The sequence below is a fragment of the Catharus ustulatus genome, chromosome 13 (assembly GCF_009819885.2).
Source record: "Catharus ustulatus isolate bCatUst1 chromosome 13, bCatUst1.pri.v2, whole genome shotgun sequence".
Lineage (NCBI taxonomy): Eukaryota > Metazoa > Chordata > Aves > Passeriformes > Turdidae > Catharus > Catharus ustulatus.
Window position 1 is genome coordinate 19,908,038 of NC_046233.1, and position 24,201 is coordinate 19,932,238.

General features: G+C 48.3%; 3 protein-coding genes across 5 annotated transcripts in view; all 3 read left to right on the forward strand.

Annotated features, from left to right (window-relative positions):
• Window positions 1-496: 496 nt before the first annotated feature.
• Window positions 497-2,426, forward strand: LOC117002271 (T-cell surface glycoprotein CD1b-3-like). Its single transcript, XM_033071182.2, has 2 exons — window positions 497-870; window positions 975-2,426. The coding sequence occupies exons 1-2, from the start codon at window positions 558-560 to the stop codon at window positions 1,280-1,282; spliced, it is 621 nt and encodes a 206-aa protein (XP_032927073.1). The 5' UTR covers window positions 497-557; the 3' UTR covers window positions 1,283-2,426.
• A 2,466-nt stretch (window positions 2,427-4,892) lies between these two features.
• On the forward strand, window positions 4,893-8,259 carry LOC117002269 (T-cell surface glycoprotein CD1b-3-like). Its single transcript, XM_033071181.1, has 6 exons — window positions 4,893-5,038; window positions 6,253-6,513; window positions 7,061-7,345; window positions 7,450-7,734; window positions 7,856-7,952; window positions 8,087-8,259. The coding sequence occupies exons 1-6, from the start codon at window positions 4,966-4,968 to the stop codon at window positions 8,130-8,132; spliced, it is 1,047 nt and encodes a 348-aa protein (XP_032927072.1). The 5' UTR covers window positions 4,893-4,965; the 3' UTR covers window positions 8,133-8,259.
• Window positions 8,260-17,113: 8,854 nt separating this feature from the next.
• The window catches only part of BICD2 (BICD cargo adaptor 2), a 53,231-nt gene continuing 46,143 nt past the window's right edge, over window positions 17,114-24,201 (forward strand). For all 3 annotated transcript variants that reach the window (XM_033071635.2, XM_033071636.2, XM_033071634.2), the window contains exon 1: window positions 17,114-17,485. In XM_033071635.2, coding sequence (XP_032927526.1) covers window positions 17,246-17,485 — 240 coding nt within the window. In that variant the 5' untranslated portion in view covers window positions 17,114-17,245. The remainder of the gene's footprint in view (window positions 17,486-24,201) is intronic.

The window sequence follows — 24,201 nt, forward strand, 5'->3', positions numbered from 1 at the left end:
GCCACGACAGGTGGGTGCGGGGGATGAGAACTGGGGCTGCAAAGGCTGTAAGGGGCCTTATGGGGGGACCCACTGATCCCCTGCAAGCTCAAGGACCCATGTATCAGCTCCTCTACTTTTCCTCAGCCCTGTTTTCCCAGTCCATCTCCTCCCTGTCAACCTTTATCTCATGAAGGGGCTTTCACTCTACGGCTGCTCCAGACCACCACCTTCCAAAACACCTCATTTACTGACACGGAGGGACTGGGCCTGCTGGAAGACATCGAACTTGGTTTTCTTGAAAAACATACATGGTCCATCCACTTCTGCCAGCCCTGGGTGCGCCCAGCCCTGCCCCACGCTGACTGGGAGACCATTCACAACCTGCTTAAGGTCTATTTGCAGAAGTTCGAGCATCTGATTAACGAAGAGGCCATGCAAAGGGATGTCCCCTGTGAGTGCCCAGTCTTTATTGCATCCCCTTTCTGAAATCAGCTGGGAAGTGGGAAGGATCTGATAGTGCTGGCACTGTATAGGAGACACTGACCTTGTCTGCAGGAAGGCAATCCTAGCCCCTCATGCAACCTCTCTCCCCTCTTTGCCCACCAGACCCCTTTGTGGTTCAGTGCACAGCAGGCTGCGTGCTGTACCCCAACAGAACCTCCCAGGCCTTTTGCATACGTGGGTTACAATGGCCAGGATTTCCTCAGCTTGACACGGAGAATGTCACCTGGACCCTCTCCCAGGACACCAAGTTGTCAAGGTATGTCCAGTCATTTCTCCAGAACTACACCGCCTTGAATGAACTGGTGGAAATTCTTTTCAATGATACTTGTGCCGATGAACTTGAGGTGATCCTGCAGTATGGAAAGCCAGCTTTGGAGAGACAAGGTGAGACCACCCTGACCCTGCAACAGCCACCCCAAAGCCTCCAACACTGGGGCCCAGCTATGCCCCACCGGGGCTTTCCCCACCCCTTTGCTCTCATTCCCCAGAGCTGCCTGTGGCCACGGTCTTCGCCCGCACCCCCAGCCTAGACCAGCTGCTGCTTGTTTGCCATGTCACTGGCTTCTACCCCCGGCCCATCAGCGTGGCCTGGCTGCGGGATGGCCAGGAGGTGCCTCCGGGCCCAGCGCTCAACACCAGCACCATCCTGCCCAACGCTGACCTCACCTACCAGCTCCGCAGCGTCCTGGCCGTGGTCCCTCATGATGGGCACAGCTATGTCTGCCGTGTGCGCCACCAGAGCCTGGGCACCCGCAGCCTTCTCATCCCGTGGGGTAGGTGCCACCCATGGGGATGAAATGGGTGTCCTGAGCCACCCTGCCCCACAAGATGGAGCAAAACCCAGAAAGCTCATTGCAGCTTCTCCTTATGTTTTCCAGGGAACTCGGAAGTGGTGCTGATCACAGGGCTCATGGCCGGGCTGCTTGCAGCCATGGCTATAGCTGCCATGTCAGTGCTTTGGGTGTGGAGAAAAAGGTGAGTCCCTGTCTGCCCCATGGAGAGGCAGTGAGAGAGGAGGGGAGGAAATTCCCAGGGGATTTCTGCACTGACAAGCAAAGCTCTTGCTTTGGCCCTGCCAGATGCTGTCTGCACTCCTACAAGGTCTCTGCCATGGAGCATCCAGCTATCCCCCTCTTATTTCAGAAAGCACCAACAGATGGAGGAATCAGAGTCCAGGAACTCCATCCTGAGCAAAGCAGCTTAGCTCAGAAGGGAGCCAACAGTCCCCATTTCCTCCCACTGTCTTTACAGCAACAGGAACTACCTTCTTCTGCTTCACCTAAGTTCTGGGCATTGCAATTGCAAGACTAACTCAATTCAGAGATGCACAAGAGAAACCTGGAATTTTCTAACAGACACAATGCAAGTCTAAGACCCCCCCCACTTGTTACACATGATCATCTCTTAGCTTGTGGCACTGGCCAGTCCACCCACTGATGCTCTAGGGCACCTCAATGCCCAATGGCAAATTCTTCAGTAACAGTTTTGACATAAGGTGGAAAGCCGTCCCCTTCTACTATGACTTTCTGTTTTGTTTGGGTTTTTTTCATTCCTAAAAATTACCTTTATTAACCATATTCCAGAAATATTTGTGCTGAGACTGAACTGTTCCATATAGACTAACAGAACCTGGCCAGAAAATGGCTCTACAAAGTGCTGATAACACTGAAACTCTGGTGTAGGAGCTGCAGATGTGTATGAAATTCAAATAAACCATTCATATTTTCACTAAGATCACGTGCCTTTCCTTAGCAGTTTGAATGGGCTTGAAGAGGGCTATGTATGGAACCTGAAACACTGCTGAATTATTTGCACTACTTGTAGAAAGCACCAAGGCATGGGAAGAAAAAGTACATGTGTGCCTGTGCATATATGAACATGTTCTCACATATTTCATGGAAATAAGCAACTGTGTATATGGGGGTAAAGTCAACTCAAGGCTCCTAATAAAGGAGAAAAAAGAAGCTCATGCCCCATCAAAAAGAGCAGAGTTCACACACAGGAAGGCATGTAGCTCATGATCCAAATCAACTTAAACATATAGCTTCAAAAGGTTTGGTTTCACTGGACAACTTCCTGCAAAGTTTCCCAGGATAAGTCTGGCAGCTGTATGCAATCCAAAAAACCTGACTGGCTTGTGGCCATATCCACCACAAATTCAATGGTGTTTGTTGTCCCCTGGCCAGAACCTGGAAACCACATTGCTGGGGTGAGGACTGTGTTTCCCTAGCAGCCAGAGTCATCTGCTGGCATCACAGGGCTCAAGGACCTCTCTGCAAGAGGAGTGACACCAAGCCTCTCCCAGCCCCTGCTGACTTGGGACAGACAGATGAAACTCTTAGGTGTGGGCATGCCTCCCTGCAGCCTTGGCACCCACCGGGCAAACGGGGCAATTCCTCTCCCAAGCAAAGTGGAACATCCTGAAGCACTCATGAGATTGGGCAGACCTGAAGAGCTGGTGTAGCCAGTGAGGAAACCTGTTGAGGAAAGCTGTTCATGTGAATGACCTCCCAAGAGACCCTACAGTACCACATCCACAAACACCTGGTACCAGGGGGGTGTCTGCAAGTGTTTTCTCACATCCCCTTAGAGACCTTACAATAACAGAACCTACCTAGGTATTTTTAGAGGGTTCTTAAGGCCCCTCATCACAGATTGTACGGACCAATGTCATCTGTGGGGTCTTTGAGGACCAGTGGCCACATGAGAACTTTAAAGTCCTATAGTCCTCTAGGACAGGGGAAAGTGAGGACCAGTAATCACTTGAGAGGACTGTAAGGACCAATGTCATCAGAAGGAACTGTGAGGACCTGGGAGTGACTCTGAGTACCATGGTCACTTGAGAGGACTCTGAGGACCAATGGTCTGTGTGGACAAACAGCCCCCTATCCCCTTGGGTCATTTTCAGAACAGAGATGTGACAATATGAAGGAGGAAGAAGTTGTGAGCGAAAAAAGGAAGTGAAAAAACCTCCAAACATTAGAAGTACATTCAATAGAGAAGTGGAAGGGCTGAAGTGGAACTTTAAAGCAGATCCACTGCAACAGTGAGAGACATCTGGAGGAATTTCCGAAGGGACTGAACACATTGTGACCATCCACACAAGCCAGGTGCCTGGTCCTGTCCCAGGAGCAACTCAGACACCGGTAGTGTCACATGCACCTGCACAGGACAGAGGGCTGTGAATGGCCTCTCAGCTGCTCAGCAAGAAGTGACCAGCGGTCATCTCAGGGGAGACCATGGGGACAAGTGATCACCTCACAGGACCGCAGAGACAAAAGCCCCTGTGTCTCTTCCCCCCATGGCTGCCCCATGGCTGCACTTTGCCATCCTGACAGCCTCTGGATCTAGGACTAGTGGGAGGGATGTGGACCTTGTGGTGGCATAGCTGGACATCCCCTGCGTCATGCTGCTGGGGAAGTTGCTGTCATTTCTGGGCCTACCAGGCTGCCACAGCATTCCTATTTCTCTCTGGGACAGCTCCATGGAAGAAAAAGTATTCAGTGTTTGGATGCTACCAAGGTGCACCCCTCAGACTTACCCTTGGTTGTGATTTTGGTTCTGCCTTTGCCCCCAGTGCAGGCACCATCCAAAAAAAGGGGAAGAGAAACTGCATGTTGAGGGGAGGAGTCGGGGACAAGCAGTCGACTGGGGACATTGTGGAGGAGAGGCTGACTGTGGTCACCCCATGATCCCTCCAGCACTGAACACTGCTGCTAGTGGGGACAGAGCAAGGGAATGGTTCCCACCATTTCTGTTCCCATGCACAAGGGGCTTTTGGGGAGCCGGACTGGATTCCACACCAAAGCTAGTGGGAAAGAAAGGGGAGTTGCTAGGCCCATCCCCAGGTGTTTAGAGCAGAGTTGGGGCTCCCCAGCAGTGTGCTACAGCTGGAGACTAGGTGGTACAGTTTGTCATCTCCTCTCTGGGAGCCCCATCTCCAGAATTACACAAGTGATGCAGGAGCAGCCTGAGCTGGAGGTGCCAGGAGCAAAGTATTCCTTCTCCCTATGCAGAGGTTGAGAGGACAGCAAACATCTTTCTCCAGTCAGGTCTGAAATCCAAAAGTCAGACTGTCATCTGCATTTGTGCTGATGCATCTCACAAGAACAGGGATAGGACAATGCAGTATTGGTGGGGAGGGGGAGTCAGGAAAACCCACCTTAGATGTCTGAGTATCTTTTATCCTAGTGCTGTTTCCTGGGACTCTCTTTTCCTACCTTCTCCTTCTGGCTGGGCTCTTCCCAGCCCTAGCATGTCACGGCACTTCCTCCTCAAGACCTTATTTCAGCTTTTGTCCCTCCCACGCGTCCCCAGCCTTCAGCTTAGGACCTCTGGGCCCCTCCCTGACACATTGACTCTCCAATTGGTGGGGAGCCACCGCAGTGACTGCTGGGCTGCGGTGAAGCTTGGGATCCCACAGGTTCTTCCTCCTCCCACAGTTACTGCTGCTGCTTCTTCAGCCTTGCCGCATGCACCATGCAGTCCCCTCACCTCCTCCTCTTCCTCTTTCTCCCGATCCTCCTCCCTGGGATGTGGGCAGACCCAGAGGGTAAGTGGGAACCCTGACTCACCTCAACTGCTCTCACCCCCCTGCCCTGTCAGAGGACCCACAAGTTCTGCTCAGGGGACGCATGGCCAGGTCACTGTGCTGTATGGGGGGGTGCAGATGATTCCCAGCATCAGAGGGCCACCTCTCACCTTGCATCACACAAACATGCTTTGTCCCTGCCCACCCTCTCTGTTCCTGCCTCCAGCTCAGGACTTCTGCCCCACCAGCTCCAACACAGGGCCTTGGGCACACAAGCAGAAGAGACAGTGGTCGCCAGCCAGGCCTCGGATGTTGAGTTTCCCTGTGAGACGTCCTCCCCCTGCAGGGAGCCCATGGGTGCCAGGCAGATCTCAGCTCGAAATGGTGCTGAGGGCCCCTTCCAGCAGCCCCTTGTTCGTTGCGGAGCTGCACCTGCCAGAGGGTGTTTCGGGTACTGCTTTTACACAGAGAGTTTTACCACAACCCCATGAGACCTTATGCTTCTGGGGCAGGCAGCATCAGACACAGAAAGGCAGGTTTGATCTCTGGGCTGGGTTGGTGTCCTGGCCCTAACATGGAGCCCCAAACCTGGACAAAATGTCCTTTCCTATCAACCATCCTCCATATCTTCTGTAATGTGTCAAGGTCTTTGGCAGATACAGGTCCTGGCACAGGTGCTTCTCCTGGATGGAAGCATCACCCCAAATGAGCAGCAAGGTGCCCCTTCATCTGCTCTGCACAGTCAGACAGTAGCTCTGTCCAGGAGGGAGGCATGGAACAGAGGGGATAAAATGCCTAAAATCCTCTGCAGGAGACAACCACTTTGTTGAAAGTAAAATAGAGAAGGAAGAAGAGCAGTGAAGTCTGAGGAAGTTCAGACAGGAAAGCAACCCTGAGCAGGATGAAGAGCATAGAATCATGGAAGTGCAGAATGATTTGGGGTAAAAAGAACCTTTAAAGGCCATTCAGTCCAACCCTCCTGCCATGGGCAGGGACACGTTATCCAGTCAGAGCCCCAAGCAACCTGGCCTTGAATGTTTCCAAGGATGGGGCATCCACCAGATGTCTGTGTAACATGTACCAGTGTCTCACTACTCCTCACATAAAAAATTTCTTTTTTATTATCTAGTCTGAATCCCCTGTTCCCTCTCCAGCATCTCCGCTTCCCATTTCCCCTTTAGCACCTCCACTCATCTCCTTCCTGCACCCTTTCCTGTCTCCATCCTGTCTCCTAGCAAACCCACAGGTTATCCAGTTACTCCTGACTGGCCTCTTTGCCAACATCAGCTCTGCTGAGGTGTCAAGTGTGGCACTTGTGGGGGACATACCTGTCTTTACACTGGATCCAGCCAACTGGAGCATCCACTTCCACTGGCCCTGGGTCCGCCAGGCTGCAGCTGAAGGAGATGGGGAAAAGATAATGTCCCAGTACAAAATTGGTCTGCGCAATATGATCCGATTTGTGCACGAGACAGCTCAGCAGACAAAACAGCACTGTGAGTACAGGAATGAGTCCTGACTGAGCCCTAGTCTTTCTCCCCAGTTTCTGGCTATGGCCTCCTCCCCACCAAGATGGCATTTGGTGGGGGTCTCACAGGGTGCAACAGCCCCTGAAACACTGCAGCTGCTGAGGTATATGGCTAGCAGGAGTGGGTAGGGCAGCAGACCAAAAATACCCCTTGGGGCTTCTGCCATCTGGCACAAGGAACCCATCTGTATGCCAGGAAGCTGCCACCAAATTTACTGGAGCTGCAGGATTAACACCAAAAAGATCATGAGAGAGAAAACTGCAGACAAATGTTTTGGGGGACAGAATTCTTTTTAAGCAAGCACCCCATGCACCCCCATTCTTCCAAAGGGCCTGAGGACTTGCAGGTCACCTGAAGGTCTGTGGTCACCTGAAGTATGGCCTTACCCCCGCCCCCCGCCCACTGCACCCTGTTTTCCACTGCATTCCTGTATGTGCCCTCAGCCACATCCCACCTCATGCCATGCATGTTCCACACACTCAGGGGACCTCTCCACTGGCTTTGCCCTTGACAGACCCATTGGTGGTCCAGTTCCGCGCAGGCTGTGTGCTGTACCCCAATGAGACAAGACACGCCTTCCTGAATGCTGGCTGGGGTGGCAGAGACCTCATGGCTTTTGAGGTAGATAAACAACGCTGGGAAGCCCGGCAGACATCCCAGGTGGCAGAGCTGGTCAGCAAGAGCATCAACAGGCAAAAGTCTGTCGGAGTGCTCCTGGAGTACCTTCTCACCATCTGGGTGTGCCGCAACAACTTTGAAACTGTGAAGAGGTATGGGAGGGAAATTCTGGAGAGACAAGGTGAGACCACCCTGACCCTGCAACAGCCACCCCAAAGCCTCCAATACTGGGGCCCAGCTATGCCCCACTGGGGCTTTCCCCACCCCTTTGCTCTCATTCCCCAGAGCTGCCTGTGGCCACGGTCTTCGCCCACACCCCCAGCCTAGACCAGCTGCTGCTTGTTTGCCATGTCACTGGCTTCTACCCCCGGCCCATCAGCGTGGCCTGGCTGCGGGATGGCCAGGAGGTGCCTCCGGGCCCAGCGCTCAACACCAGCACCATCCTGCCCAACGCTGACCTCACCTACCAGCTCCGCAGCGTCCTGGCCGTGGTCCCTCATGATGGGCACAGCTATGTCTGCCGTGTGCGCCACCAGAGCCTGGGCACCCGCAGCCTTCTCATCCCGTGGGGTAGGTGCCACCCATGGGAATGTGGTGCAGGCTGCAGATAGTAGACACGGACCCTGTGAGAGGCAGCTCCTGACAGGCACTGCCACCCTCACACAGTTGCTCTCTTCTCTCCCTGTCCCAGAAAATGGCAGCAAAGCTCCAACCATCAGCATCACAATTGCAGTGCTGCTTCTTGTGGCCACCGCCTCTGCTGGGGGATTTTGGTGGTGGAAGCACAGGTGAGCTCTCCCTCCCATCACCTGCTGTAAGATTTATGGGCCTGTAGATCAGTCCAGGGGTTGCAGCAGCAGCAGCTCTATAGGGGTGAACTCCCTGACTGTCAGCACAGCTCACACATTCATACCCTTTGCAGGAAAGGTAACGAGGCTACATGGGAGGACCAAGGATTCATCATTTGAGGCCTGGTTGTCCACACAGCAACAACTGCTTGCTCTCCTTACTTCATGTCCCACCCCTGATCCATCAGCAGCAACACAGCTTTGTTCTGGAAAACCACTGCATTAAACTGCTACAAACTTCCCCTGATGCATGTGGCTCCTGTGTCTCTCGCTCTTCTTCCCCCTCAGGAGCTTTTCTCAGGAAACTGCTCAGCGCACTACAGAGACTCCACATTGCAGACAGAGACTTCCTTTTTCTGGACTCTAGTTGTCTCCAGCTGGCATGTCAGGAGAAGCCAGTCCTCTGACAGCCTCTCCCACATCTCTCCATGCCAGTGTCTGTTCCTGACAGGGCACTTACAACCCAAGGCCAGACCACTGTGGGGCTGCCAAGTGAGATGTGGGATGGAGCAGGCCACAAACCAGGGAGCTCTTTCACTGGGGAAAGAAGGGGAAGGGAGGACCCAAGTGACACCCCCTGACATCCCTGACACATTTTGAGCACATTGAGCTGCTCCATCTCCAGGGCTGATCTCAGCCTCAGACCAGAATGGTTTTACATCAGGATTCCTCCACTTCTGAATCCTGCCCCCATGCCTGCCTCTAGTCTCAGTAAAAGTTGGAAGGATGGGGGATTGTCACCCTTCCACTATGCCTGACAGCCATGAAAGAACCATGCTGAGGCTCTGGGAGACTCTGAGCAACATACCCCGGAGCAGGATGTGGAATGAGCATTATCATCAGTTTATCATCGCTCCTTCCTCCTCACCCTGCTCCAGTGTGGAGACCCACGCACAGGAGACAGTCTTCCACAAACGTCTCCAGCATGGATCCTTTCCATGGTCTGCAGTTCTTCACAAACAGCTCCAGCATGGGTCCTTTCTATGGGGTCACTCCTTCAGGAAAAGGCTGCTCCAGTGTAAGTTCTCTCCTCAGGGCCACAGGTTCTGCAGGAACCTGCTCCCTGTGTCTCCACAGAGTCAGAGTCTCTCTCGGGCACACCCACCTTCTATGGCATTGGGCTCCTCCAAAGGCTGCAGGTGGATCTCTGTAGGTGTGGACCTTCATGGGCTGCAGCAGGACAGCTGTTTCCCCACAGTCTTCCCCACAGGCTGCTTGGGCATCATCTGTGCTCAGTGGCCTGGAGCCAGCAGGGTCCCTGCCGGACTGTGCCTGAGCGAGCTGCCAATGGTGACCCAGTGATGCACCCAGTGTCACCTGGTGCCCAATAGATCCTGGCGCTGCTGCCCGCCCGCCTCACATCTCCATTGGCTATGCCACAGCCCATTCGCCAATGCCATTCGTGTTTCTCCAGCACCGGGCGGGTCACCAATCGGGTGTGGTGGGACTGAGCCGGACCCCGCTGCCCTTGGCCCATCCAAACCTGGGCCTGGGCTTCCAAGCACTCGCTGTGGCTTCCTGCCGATTCTGCGTGAGCCCAGCCCTCAGTCTCCACTGAAGAGCCAAGGATGAGCCCAAGGAGTTTCCTGCCTCAGCTCCACATTTCAAGATAAAGGCAAAAAACCAGGAAGATGTTTGCAATTGTCAGGCCTGCTTAAAAACCCAAAGCTGTGCTGCATGACGTGTCTGGGGGAGCCAGAGAGAAATGACACGGTGAAATAATCCAACCATTTGAGCCAGAAAATCATTGATTAGAGCTCTGTGGACCTCATTGTCATCACATTGTTTCCCTCTTTCTGTGTGCACATACCTATGCGTATGTACACAAAGTGTGTATATAAAACTACTTAAAATTTAAACTCTCAAATTTCATACCAAAGAAATAAAATCTTCCTGTTTGGGTGGGTTGTTCTGCAACTCCCACTTCTTTTGAGAAACATCTCTTTTGAGAAACTAGTGGGTATGCTAGGCAGAAATCTGAGACACCAAGGTATCATCTTTGGGGACTGACACAAGCAAAACTGCTCCTAATGAGCTCCAGGGTAAAGCCCTTATTGTAAAATAAACTACCAGTACCAGTTTATTTGCAGCTGGCTGCAAACCAGGCATAAACTCCTCAGGGGTCGGAGGGCACCTTTGAACAGACATTTGGACTCTGATCCAGCCATACTCTACAGCCCTACTAATCACTTTGAGTAAGAACAAGTCCTATACACTAATAAATAGGGTTTTTTAGGCCATTGGTTTCTCCCAGATGGTCACTAATCCCCAAAAAATGCTTTCCTGCCTAAATTCCTAATGCCTAATTAACACCACAATGGTAATATCATTGCCATAGACACAAGTTTTCTATTCCCCCTTAAAGGCAGTGAAGACCCCAATACTTTCCAATCAAGGCACACACTTTCCAAGAGGCACAGCAGCCTATCAGTTACACTCCAATTACTGGGAAATAAGATCCATGTGGAGTATACATATATCAGGTGACACTTTGTACATTTGCAGAAAATGCATTAGCCATTAAAAACCTCCTGATCTCAGGACTGCATAGACGTTCCAGATCCCTCTCTCAATGTTCCAGAGGAAGTTACAATGCAGATGAAGACTGTCAGCTTTGGTAACTTTTCTTAGAATAAATGTTTTCTCAGGACTTCCTTCAGCTGAACCAAGTAAACAGCAAAGAGCAATCGTGACTAAGTGGTCAATAAATTACTTTCTTTTCACTTGTAGTGGGCAACTCAAGTCTTACCTCTTGAATCCATGGTAACTGCTAAAAATTAGCAAATCCTTCTGGTTATGGCACACAGCACAAATTTCATAGCATCTTTTTTTAGCCCTGTGGAGGGAGGGAATATATGGACCCCCATTTTAGAGAGAAGGAGCTAAGGGAAAGGGAGAAGGGTCAATCTTCCCTCATTTTGCATGCTCTGGTCAAATAAACTGATACGGTTTTTCAGAGTACATGGAAGGATGTAGGTGACACCCCTACTACTCCTTATATGGGAGAGACACCATGTGCATCTCTGCCAGCAAGGTATTAACCTTTTTACCTGATGCCAGCTCCTCCAGACCTGCTTGTTAAGCTTTTCTATCTTAGGCAATTTCTCCATCACCTTCTTCAGCAATGCCTACCTTCTTACTGGTCTGCAAAAATGAATTACCAACTTCCCTTCCATGCTTTCCACAGTAGTTCAGCAAAGCGGAAAGTGCATTTGCATCCACAATTTATGACAGAGAAACCTAAATTGTTCTTTCCAAGATACTTCCTGTTTGGAGCAAACACATTTAGATAAGGAGAGAGAGCCATCTCTCTGTCATTTGCTTCCTACAAATAATCTGAATTTAATTAATTCTGGCCTGAATTTTGGAAGCACATCCATCCTTGGCTAATTACGCATCTCTTTATTATCTTCTCTATTTTGTTATTTCTTGTCCTCTTGAAATTCCTCTAATAGCTGCAGGGCTGATGCTTGCTGCTCATGTGAGCTGCCTGCAGCATGATCCCAGAACTGAGTGACTGGGAAAGGATGCAGGAACTGTTTCAGTCATGCTGCAAAATTACTTGTTCCAGATTTTTGCTTTTGTAAACATGCTTCAAATTTTAATAATCATCTCAAAATTGGACAAGAGATAATTTCTCTCTTGAAGACAGAGACTAGATAGGCACTCTTCCTTTTTCTCTCTCCACTATAGAAATTGGGGTAAACACACTAGAAACATGCAGCAAATTATTCCAGCCAGCTTGATCCCCAATTGCTCTAATTGCCCTCTTGTGCTTTCCTGAAGGTAAAATAAAAAGCTCTTAAACTCTGTGTTCAAGGCCACAGCAACTTTCCAGAAAATCATCACATGTACCAGAGAAAGAAGGGCCATGAATCCATGTGGATCCTATTAATCCTTTGCCACTACTATTTATTTAGCCCTTTAGTTTAGCCCTTTTTCTGGTGGTTTTGTTTGTATTGTTTTGGGTTTTTTTCTGTTCAGCCCACGTGTCTGAACCAGTAGCATGCTTATTTTACATAGCAGCTAGAATCACTCAGCCCCATACGCCCTATCACCTTCCACCAGTTCAGACCTATGTCCATGGTCCATACAGCTCTCTTGGAATGTTTCCCTGACTACAGCTTATTTTAGCTTCACATTTTATACCCACTCACAATGGTCTGTACTGGGACTGTTGTTCCTGTGAATCTGTGCTTGTGCAAGTGTCTGGTGTTTTAAAGGGTTTTTTTCCCCAGACCTAAAGGCAGCATGGTGTGGAATGGCAGAGAGATGGAGGACAGCAGTTCTGCCATGGAAACCTGGGACCAAGGTCTCTTGCCACTGGAGGTGACAGTTTGCGACCTGGAAATTGCTTTTCCTTTGCCTATTTGTCTCAGGCTGCTGGCAAGAGCAATGGTCGGCTGTGAAGGGAAGAGCAGCATTTCAACTGGCAGTGAGCAAAATTGAAGGCAGTAGCAGCTCTAGCAACTGTAATTTTGAGGGCAACACATACGGACTTGAATATCAGAATAAAGCTGAAATCTTAAGATCTCTCTCTCTCTCTCTCTCTCTCTCTCTCTTTCCTCTCTCCTTTCTCCCTCTCCTGCCAGCCAAAGTGATATGAGCATTTGTGCCAATTCATCAACGGATTCAGCTCTTTGCTAGGAAATTTTGTTGCAGATGACAGAGGTCACCTTAAGTCAACAGAGTCCCTATGACAACAGCCTGAGGTTGGAGATATCAACTCCCTTTTGGTACTGGGATCTGATTTCCTTCATGCTATTTGTTTTTGGTGGGGTGGATTTTTATTTTGGGGTTTTTTGTGTGTTTTGGTGTTTTTAAAATTTTCTTTTGACAATCTGTGTATAAAGACTTCAAACAAAGAGAAATACATACTGTACTGAACAATAGTCTGTTAAATTATAATCCTCATAGCTGTGATAAACAGGAAAAGAGCATTCAAATCATTATAGTAATCTTCATTATGTATATTGGTGATGACAGACTATTTCTCTGGAATTTACTTGTGTAAAAGAGAAGGAAAAAACTTTCCTTCTCCTAAAACCCCCTCTGGGTATTTCCAAGGTTATCATGTGGTTCCTTTTTTTTTTTTCTCCAGAATTCGTTTTAGTACTTTGAAAAATAATGTGGGGTTTTTGTGTTTTTTTTCTCTGACATAGGCTACACATACTGAACAGTCTAGAGGATTTTAAGTTTATTTTCACCTAGGGTCATTACCATACCTTTACCAAACATCTAAGTGATCCGATAACTAAAGTTGGGGGTTTTTTTAATAGAAAGTAAGAGGAGAAATCTGGAACAGCTTGCTAGGGTTTCTTACGGCTGTTTCAGTGTAAATTTAAAGACTTTCTTGTTCTGGTGTTTGTTATAGCTGAGCTGTACACAAATGCAGTGGATAAGAAGAGATTGAAATTATAACATGCTGTATCATCCTAATTGTGGTACACTTGAACTTACCCAAAGTATTATATGAAAAGAAAGATGTCTAGAAGGAGTTTCCTGTCTGCAATGACCCCAACTTTAAGCACAGGTTAGGTTGGTTTACACATTCAGATACCTGAATGTTTTGCAGCATTGGATTATAGTGCCTACCTGCTTTGCGATTTGGACTCAGGTTAAATAAAACTAGCATTGCACGGTTTTGCCTTTGCTGTGACTTTTCCACTAGGGAAAAAATTTTCTGTGGGTTAATTTCCACAAGAAGAAACACTACCCAAATTTATTTTAGCATTCAAGGTGGTTCCTGTATAATTCTACCACTTTGTTCTCAATGGATAACTTAAAAATCTCAACAGGAAAAGGAGAGCAACAATCTCCAGCTGTTGTGTAAGTCTATAATCACCAAAATACACTTGGCCATGACACCTTGAATCAGTGGGGTGGCAGCTAAGCTTTGCATTGATGGAGTTTGGGGACAGTGACCTGGGGAAATGGGCAGTGGTCTCTGGCTGTGCTCAGGAGCAGGCAATGGGCACTGGCCTAGCTGTACTCTGCCATTCCTCATACAAGCTTTTATTATCCTGCATCATTAGCTTGAAGGATGAGGGAAATCTTAACTTTAATGAGTGACTCCAGTTTTCTGAAACTGGGCGGGACTACTTTTGAATTAGCTATTGCAGTATTTATAATTTCTGCCTTTGCATCTCGGGCAATTTACAAAATAACAAAGTTTGAAACCTAAAACCAAACAATAGTTCTAGATATGACCTAGAGAACAAATTACCCAGTGAAGTCCCTTGTGCTATGATGAGTTATCAGCTCATCTCTATTGAGCCCCAAAACTAGTCAGATCTCACAATTCACTTGTAATTCCAGAAATATTCAGGGTGTGAACTGAAGCTCTGTGCCCTGAGAGCAAGTCGTGACATGCAGGTTTCGTTTAGCAGAGGGAGGAGCACCAAAGCGTAGCTAAGGTGCTGGAGTCCATAGTTGCAGAGAAAACCTGCAAAGAAGGCTCAGAAAGTATGAGGGGAAAGAAAACAAACCAGTGTTTATTATCAAAAACATCTTAATGATGAGTCAGTCGTGAGTGGGTGGGACTAGCAATGCTACTGTTGGGGGTCGGTTTTTCTTTTACCTGTTGCCTGTGGAATTTTTCCCATTGACTTGCTAAAGAAGCATTGATGGCTATTGAGACAGGGGAGGGGGAGCCAACCTGGCTTTTGGGAGTTTCTCTCGGAGGGAGGGACAGAGACACTGCGAGACCAGCAGCAGGTAAAAGGAGAGGGGTGCAGTTCGCTCGCTCTCGGCTTCGGAGGGGCACCGCCACCATCTCCATAGCCCAGCCAGAAACCGCCTCTTCTTCTGCTGCTGGACCCGCACGCACCCCGCCCTCCCAGAACACCCTGCCGCTTCGGTTTGCTGTTTCCGAGCGTCCTGCTGTAGCACCGGGCCCGACACGCCCCAGGGTTCGTGAGCAAAGCCTCTCTTTGCCATCCCTTCCCGCCTGGGACACGGCCGCCATCACCGCGTGTTCCCCGGGCGCGGCCACAGCGCCCCCTGCCGCCGCGGGGGAATCATCGCACCTGCCCCGCCCACCGGGACCGCCAGCGCTCCCTGCCGGCCGTGACGGGAACTGCACCAAGGGGAAAGGGCCCGCGGCCGAGGGGGCTGGAACGGGATTCCTGCTCTGTCTGGTATTAATTCCATTGTTGTTGTTCTGTTTGCCTTGTTATACATCCTAGTAAAAATCCTGCTGTTCCTATCCCCATACCTTTGCCTGAAACCCCCTAAATTTCAAAATTATAATAATTCAGAGGGAGGGAGTTTACATGCTCCATTTCAAGGGAGAACCCTGCCTTCCCTAGCAAACACCTGTCCTTCAAACCAAGACAGCTACCTACTTGGGCAGACCAAAGAAAAACATAAAAGGCCTTGAAGAAATTCTAATAGTGAAAAACGGAGTGTGGAGGAGAGATAATGCTGTTATTTTCCTCACTTATCTTTTTAAAAGAATCAGAATGTTTAAATCCCCTAAAAACATTCTGTGACAGTCATGATGGTACAGAGGCACATGCGAGTGAAAATGCCTTCTACTGAGAATTCTGAAAATAAAAAACTAAAGTAATTTTACATGCACACTCTAGGCTGAGGACAATTATTTGCTACTTTTATAGTCTGGGTGACTGTCACATCAGTTCTCACGGGACAAACACATACCTGCACTTGATGCACAGGGAGCTCCAGGCAGTGTCAGGGGCCTGAAGAAAATTTGTCCAAGGCAGCTTCATGACTAACAGGCAGCATTTAGCCATAACACAGCTTATTAAAGGCATAAGGGATATGTGCACAGGCAGAAGTTCAAAGTAGCTTGAAAAAACCCTGCAGCTGTGAGCAAGTAAGTTTCTTTATGTTTGAGACCATGTGGAGTGCTAAAACATGTAATTGTTTTTATTATGCTTGCTATTTACTCACCAGTTCATTAGTGATTCTTTTTGACACTGGAACAAAGTCCAAGCTGCACTTGCTGTATGAAGCTGTAGGGCTCTTCTGAGCATGAGAGTGAAACATCTCCTCACCCCACAGGGACACACACACACACACATTCCACCTTTATGGAGCTGCTTAAAAATTGCAATGGTCCAACTAGTAGAGGTTTGTTCAATCTTCACTATGCTTTAGAAATTAGTTGGACTCATGGTGTCCCAATGAGCGTCCCAATCCCTGTGCCTTTGCCACCAAACATACCTAACAGGTGTAACCTGGGGCAAAGATTGATGGCATTTTCCTCACAAGCTGACAAATCCTTTTCAGGCAGCACAGTACAGCTGCCCAAGTGTCCCTGTCCCACGGCTGGTCACAGTATTGGGTCTTGATGCAACCTAAACCCTCCTTTCATCACATAGCTCAGCCATGAGAACGCCTTGGCACGTGGCCGGGGTCATCCTCAGGATGACTGGGGGCACACGGTTTGGTCCCCGTCGGTGGGAGGAGAACGCCTTGTAGAGGGAATTCCACCTCTCGACGCAGAACAGCGGGAACAGGGAGATGCTGGCAGCTCTCGGTATGGCGTGGGGCTGGTGCCCCTTCTCCTGTGACCTTCTGTCCTCTCCGTGCTGCCGTGGCACCACCCGCCGCACCAGAACGTCTCCGCCTGCGCACGCCCTGGTGCAGGGCCCTCATTCTTCATATCCAGCCGATCCTGTCACATTCTCAAACCCGCCCTAGAAGCCCTATTGAAGGGGGTCTGGGCCGCCAGAGTGTATATATGGGCTGTGTTCACGGGGCCTGTGCCCGAATTTGTGTCCGGGGTCACTGCGGGTGCCGGGTGCGTTCGCCGTCGGGCCAGGCCGCCCCCAAGCACCGCGGCCCTCCGCTCTCGCTGCCGCGCTACCCGCTCCGGCCGGCAGAGATCGCTCTCCTCCTCGGCCGCCATCACCCTTGCCCGTCGCGGTGCTTGCCGGGAGCTGCAGTCCGGCGAGCTGTGCGGCGCGCAGGGCGGCGAGTGCCGAAGACTCCCGCTCCCAGCGCCCCGCGCGGCGCCGGCCCCGCCGTGCCTTTTGAATGATTTCACTGCGCTCGGCGCTTGCGGCGAGTACGGCGGCGGCGGCGGCGGGCGGGATCCAGGGAGGATCTGCGACGGGAGCAGCGCGCGCCTGGCCCGTCGATGGCGGCCCCAGCGGGCCCTGCCGTGGCCGCCTGCGGGCCGTGCCGTTGTTAGGAGTGGCAGACGGGCTGCGCGTTCGCCCCTTCGCCCATCCGCCTCGGCGGTCGGCGGCCCCTCCGCCGACATGTCGTTGGCCATGGAGGAGGAGGAGTACGCCCGACTGGTGATGGAGTCGGAGCCCGAGTGGCTGCGGAGCGAGATCAAGCGTCTCTTCCAGGAGCTGGGCGAGACCACCCGGGAGAAGATCCAGGCGGCGGAGTACGGGCTGGCAGTGCTGGAGGAGAAGCAGCAGCTGAAACAGCAGTATGAGGAGCTGGAGCTGGAGTACGAGACCATCCGCACCGAGATGGAGCAGCTGAAGGAGGTAAGGCGGGGGCGGCCGCAGGTGGGTGGCCTGGGCCCAAGCGCGGCCGTGGCGGGTGGAAGGGCGAAGGCAGCGCGGAGCGGTGGGAGAGGAGCCGGTTTGGAGTCCTGGGGCGGCAGGTTGAGTGAGGGGCTGCTGTGAGGTGACCGGCGGCTTCCCAGGCTCCGGCCTGGCTCCGGCCTGGCTCCGGCAGGGCGGTTGCACCCCTCTCCAAAATGACAGCTCCGAGGCGCCTGTCTGCAGGCCGGCCCAGGAGAGGGAAGGGATGGGAAAAAAAAGGCCTTTCATGCCCCGACCCCCGCCGCTGTTAAGGGAGATGTGGGAGGGAGGCGGGTAAACGGTTTTCTTTCTATTCCCATCCCGTTCCTTTCCGTTTCGCCTTGGGATCCGGTAAGTGGCCCGCCCCAGGGTTGCTGTAGGGCGAGAAGCCGGGCCGGGGTTACCCCTCCCCGGGTTTGGGGCTGCCGCCACCGCGTCCCCGGGAGAAAGCCAAGCAGGCGGCGGGGATCGTGGGCCGGGACAAGGATGCGGTGGCGATGCTGTCATATGTCTGCTTTTGTGTGGAAGGAGAAATCTTACATTGGTGTTAATCACTTCCGCAGAGGGGGCCACCACGAAAATAATACAGCAGACTTCAGTTCACACAGCTTTGTTTTGGTGCAGGTCCTGCCGTTGGCATATTTTTTTGTTATTTTATATAATTAAAAAAAATATAAAAAATATATATAATCTGACCAGGAGAGTAAAATTTGTCAATAGAAATGCTGTATTAGGCAATTTGCACATTAAGTTTTTCTCGTACAAGATCTCCCCTAGGTGTAGAATGCGGGTAAGGGGAACTGTCGGAGGAACAGTCAGAGAATGCACAGTGGTGTTTTGCACTCCTTATGAGCTGATCCCAGCAGCCCACTGTAGAGCATGGCCCATGGGAACTTGTTTGCATATAGCTTTGTTTGGTTCTGTGATTTGGCATGCCGGCAAACCTTTTTGCTGCTTTGATTTAGGCCTTGCCTTGATAGCAAAACACCTGATGCAGCCTAAGAGGTGAATATAGGTGGATTTGACCTGTACAAATTGTATCCATTGGGACTCAGCTTTAATTTATTCAGTTGGAAATGGATTTTAAGTAAAATCAGAATACAGTATTTCAAAGGAAAAGTAAATCCTTGTAACAGACTGGTACAAAATCAGCTGAATCAGTTGAATGCCCCCTCTTCCTGCATACTACGTATCTTTTAGTCTTGTAAATAAAGCTTTATTTTGCTTTTTTTGGTGTTAAACAAGCATAAGCAAAGAGGTTAATTACTTTGAATTACATGGCTATAAACTTGTTAACTAAATATGCAAGCTGAACTGATATGCTGCTGTTCCTAAAGCCACTTGAGACCAGCACAGCAGTATACAGGAGCAGAAACCTGGAAGTCAAGACCAGAGGCAGCTGTAGAATTGAGCTCAAGGGAGAGTAAAGTCAGTAAACCCATTTGGTAGGTGGGTTGTGAAACATAGCATGGAGAGGTGAAGGGACTGGCCCAACCTCATTCAGCAAGGCAGTGCCCGACATGCCAGTGGGAGCCTGAATCACAGGTAGTGCTTTAGTCACTGGGCTGTGCTGTGTGTGTTTGGGCATTACATGGTTCGACTTGCAGATGGAAAAAAAGCTTGATGATACTGTCTTTTCATTCTTTTAGAGCTGTAACAATTGAGACGCTTGTAAAAGAGATTAAAAAAAAAAGGCAGAATCAGCAATGATTCACCTTTTTGCTTTTTACATTTTGTAGGATTTGCTTTGTGTGTGCATGTCCCACTCTAATTAAGTCATAACCTGGGAGGCAGACAATTCTGGGAACAGCTTGAGGACTCTTAATAGCCTACACAAGGAAAGAGCATTGCTCCTCTAGCTTTCTTGTGGTGCTGTGCAGGAATCTGGTCTGCTGACAATCTTGTAAACCTTTATCAGTTGTATGAAGCATATGCTCAGAGAAGAAGTTTATAATCTTTGCTGTTTTATGCAACTTCTTTTTTTTCCCCATACTCAACTAAAGGAGCGCTGCATACAAGACTTACTACATGTAATGCTCCAACCCAAAGGGATTCCACCATGGGTTACTTAAGTTGTTCTTGGGGAATATGGGAAATTGATGTCAAACTAGAACAGGATTGCTGCCTATCTCTTGCTGCTTAACTGTGACTTCATGCAGCCTTTTAAGATATAGCCCTTTTAGGCTCTATAGATCTTACTTTGTTCATATATGTTGAGAGAGCTAAGTGACACATGATAGGCAGGGTGTGGGGCAAGCATGCAGTGGTTTTCTGTCCTGCTGGGTATTGTAGATTTGGATATGCTTCAATTTGTTTAATATTATGAAGCATTCCTGTGTCATGGCCCTATTCATACCATAGATAAATAGGTTCCGAGCATGGAAACTTTGTAATGCGGTTTGTTGAAAGTATGGGCTTTTCTGCTGTAGTCATCGGATCTTTCTGGCCAGATTCTCCTCCCTGCCACCCAGTCCCCAATGTGGCAGAAATTCAGAGCCTTAACCTCCACTGTTGTGTCCCTTTGAGTGGGAGTGGCATTGTCAGAGCTGTACCCTATTTTGTAAAGATATCTGTATACTCTCAGTATTTGCAATCCAAGTTGTCCTGGTGAAAATGGGGAACTGCTCTGTCCTTGCACTGCTGAGCCTCCATACCAGCCCCTTTTTAACTGGGATCAGGTCTTCTCTAAAATTGTTCTTTTACTCGTATATGTGCTGACTTGATCACACGTATCTTTTAAGGTACTTTCTGCTGCAATTCTTCTGTCATTGTATTTTACAGAACAAAACTGAAATACCAGGTGTCTTCCCAGGTGGACTTACTGTTTTTTGCAGTGCCACCTTTGCTTTTGTAAAAGGGAATTAATTTCAAACTGTTCTAAAGATTATGATGTTTTCCCTAGTTCAGAGAAATAAGATACTGGTTTTCTAGTAGTGAAATACTATATTGTGTTGTGAACATATAATTTTGTTAATTTTTTACTCCCTCTAGGAGATGAAGTAACTAAGTTTTTTTTCTGTAGGCTATGTTTCAGCTGGTAAGTCACCCTGCAAGCCTTTGTGATAGTGCTAATTGTATAAATGACAGGGCTGACTACCTGCCTCATCTGAGATATTTTTCTTACGTGGATGATACACAGGATCACGCCTTCATGCACTCCAGTTCACGAAAGTGATTGTCTGAGGATTTGGTTATTGCTTTCCTGATGATTTGTGGGGGAATGTGGCATGGAAGGTTTGCTTGAAGAAGAGGTTATCTGCTTCGTTCAGTACTTCAGAGTTGCTTTGAGATGTCAGATTTATAACCAACTACTAGCTCAGTTATGAAACTGGCTGCTGTCCAAAGCTCCTTTCTGATTAGGTGTTTATGTTCTATTGGTGGTGGTAGAATTGTGTTTAAACCCTTGGAAAACATGAGTGTTATGATTATTTCTGTAAAAATGCAAAAATTTGTAAGTGGACTATGTCTGTCCTTAAAGTCTAAAAGCACATGCCAGTATGTCACAGTCAGTGTAATGTATATGGTTTGTGGTTTTTACGGGGGAAACAAGCTTACAAGAATACTTGCAATCATCTCCACAGGGCTTTTAATTTCTTTGTATGGTAACAGTGGCTCTTGTTTCTGTTTTTTTGCCTTTAAAAATCATGTATTGACTTTAATGCCATTTTATGGCTTCTCTGTAGATGATTCCTGGGTAAATTTGCAAGCTGACTTTGAAAAACATGCAGGTAACACCCTGCTGCTTCATTTCCCATGAAGCCCAAGTGGGGCATATGGTGTAGCTGAGGTGAGGTGATGTGTCCTGGGCTGTAATATTTGTACTGTTTGAGTTTATATTGAGGCGAAGTGTACAGGATCTGTGATCACTGACCAAAGTTTTACTTTGCTTAGTTAGCTTACATATGTACTAGTTAATTGAGTACATTATATTTCATCCAGGCTGGTTTAACATTTAATTATGTTACATGTTATTAATGTAAAATTTAATGGTGCATCTTCAGAAATGAAGGAGAAATTATTTCTTTTCCTCTCTACCTCATGTAGTGCTGTGTACCTTGTAGAAAGACATTGTAAACTGCTTGCTGAAGTAGCAGTGATTTTCCCCACTGGATTTATCAAAGCATTTTGCCAGTTTGTACTGCTGTGCTCATTTTGTGTGTAAGGGCGTAAAGGCAAAGAGGGAAGAAACGGCTAGTATAAAGTTACCTAACAAACCCATGACAGACTGAGGTTAGACCCTCTGTGCTCATGAATCAACTCTGGATTGACCAAGTCTTTCTATTTAATCATGGTGTAAATAATGATGTTCAGTTGCAATTCCTCTATGGCCTCAGTACACCTTTGTAGCCTCTTCCTAATAAATATTCAAGTGACATATTGATTCCTGCTGAAAGGAAAGGTCGTTAATGTTATTTGAGATAACCTCTAACTTTGAAGCACTGTTAAAATCAAAGGGTCTAATGCATAAGATAAATGTTTCTTTAAATAGACCAGTTTAGGTAAAATTTAATTCTGGTTATACAGATGTAAATCTAGAGTAGGAAAAGTACACCTGCAAATTGAATTTAGGAAACTGATACTGATTTTGCACATACCACTAGAAAATGGTTGTACTTTTGTGAATCTGTCTTGGGGACTTAATGGTGATTGTTATTTGGACTTCAACACCTCCTACTTTTGAAATGTTAGAACAAAAGTTGCTGTCTCTACTGTCAAATCAGACTGGAAACTCTGTGTGGGGTAAGCAAAATATTTCTGTGTAAATTAAACCTTTTCTATTTTGATAAATCATTGTTGCTTTATATGAAGAATAGAGGCACCCCCTATATTAATCTGAAGTTTGCAGTGATATAGACATTTAGTACTGTGTTTTGGAAAAGGCACTTTTCTCACATACTCTTATTTAGGAAAAAGACCAAAATGTGACAAATGTTCCAGTTCTTCCTGGTGTACTAGAAATAGTAACCTGTAATGTTTCATGTTACTAAATTGATTTTCTTTGCCAGTGTTCCTTGAGCTGCCTTTCTTAAAAATAATAAATAGTATTCTTGAAGTGATGATTTCAGATTATTTTATGAAATTGCTGGATGTTCTTGGTCTTTTTCTGATAAAATTAATGACACTTTAGAACATCCATAAATATTTGGTTGAATAGTAAGGACCTTCAGGAGGAATTATTTAAAAAACCCTCATGTATCTACAGAAGTGGTTTTCCCTAAACTGCTGTAGTCTCAACTGGGAGCTGTGTCTTGGGGAAACGTCGTGTTTTACTTTTGGTTTGTAGTGTTTGTCTGTGCCTAGGCTCAAAATGAGGGCTGTCCCTGACCTCCAGCAAGATTAGATAATTTGTTTCTAAGTTTCTACATTAAGTTGAAGCCAAGGTTTCGATGTTCGGCAGTAGCAGTGCAATTTGCTACCTATTTTTTCCCTGGAAGCGTGGCAGTACAGAGTGCTTGCTGTTCTGTGGAGGGGTTATAGTAAAACTACGCTGTGGAACTGAGCCAGATTTCCTTCGTTATTTTTCTTTCTTTTGATTTTGTTATTGTATTAGGTCAGCGCCTCAGTTGGGGTCACAGGCATGTTGTATTGTGGTTGTGCAGATACCACCACACCTAGAGCATGTTAAAGGAGCAGCAGACAAGGAATGAGAGGAGCATCTTCAGCTAGTCTTTCTGCTGAGATTGGTGGTGAAGCTACTGCCTGAGCAGCATAGACAGCAGCTGCACAGCAAGCATGGCCCGTCTGGTCTGGCTGCTGGGAATTAACAGGCCTGTGGATGCTGCAGCGGCAGTGCTATTGTCAGGCTGGTGGCTTTGTTTGAGGTCTGTCCTGGGATGTAGTCTTTCTTGCAGAATTTCTTGTGTTTACACAAATTGTTCATTACAGCTTTCCATTTAGCATCCTTCAGTGTGCAGTCCCAGATGAGGGTACCTGGGAGCTGAGCTTGAAGGTGGGATGGCAGACTGCTTGAGTGTTCAGAGAACAGGGGCAGACCATCTTCACATAAGAAACACCAGACCAAATGCGACACGCTGGTGATTTCTCTGCAGACGTGCTGAGGTTCTTTCCAAGCAATATTGCTGAGGGCTGGAGGGCTCACTCAGAGGGCTTCACAGTGGGGGGGCATCTGGGTGTTCCCACATCCCTGAAGCGGAAGTTTGTGCAGCCCCTGATGTGGCAGATGTCCTGCCTGGAAACTGAAAGTCTCAAACCTACAGTTACTGGTGTTGTTTTGTCACATGGGTTGTTGTGGTTTCCTCATTTCAAATCTTGATCCATCCTTTCAAAATCTATGGGAGCATGCTTGCTAGTTTCAAGGGTGTTAATACCAAATTTATCCCTTTGAACTAGGACCATATTTCTTCAAGTCTGCAAGAGAATTCTAATGACTTGGAAAATTGTCTGATTTTACTAGAAGGGGCAGGAGGGTGGGTACAGCAGTTCTCAAGTCTATACACTACCCCAAACTTAATAGGTTCACCATTTCCTCTTTCGCTCTATCGTATGTGAGCTTGTGACTAATCTGTAGCAGCTTTGGGCCGTAAGATGACTTCCAGAGGGTGATGCATACTCCAGGCATTCATTTGCTTTCTTTCTCTGCTTTTGGCAGACTGCAGAGAATTGTTTGTTCAGATCTGGTAACCCAGCAACGGAGGAATATAGTGTGGGTTTGAAAT

Coding starts and splice junctions, on each gene's coding strand:
- LOC117002271 (XM_033071182.2), top strand. CDS start 558: ATGCAACCTCTCTCCCCTCTTTGCCCACCAGACCCCTTTGTGGTTCAG. Junction 871..974: donor GCCAGCTTTGGAGAGACAAG/GTGAGACCACCC, acceptor CTCATTCCCCAG/AGCTGCCTGTGGCCACGGTC.
- LOC117002269 (XM_033071181.1), top strand. CDS start 4,966: ATGCAGTCCCCTCACCTCCTCCTCTTCCTCTTTCTCCCGATCCTCCTC. Junction 5,039..6,252: donor GATGTGGGCAGACCCAGAGG/GTAAGTGGGAAC, acceptor CCTGTCTCCTAG/CAAACCCACAGGTTATCCAG. Junction 7,346..7,449: donor GGAAATTCTGGAGAGACAAG/GTGAGACCACCC, acceptor CTCATTCCCCAG/AGCTGCCTGTGGCCACGGTC.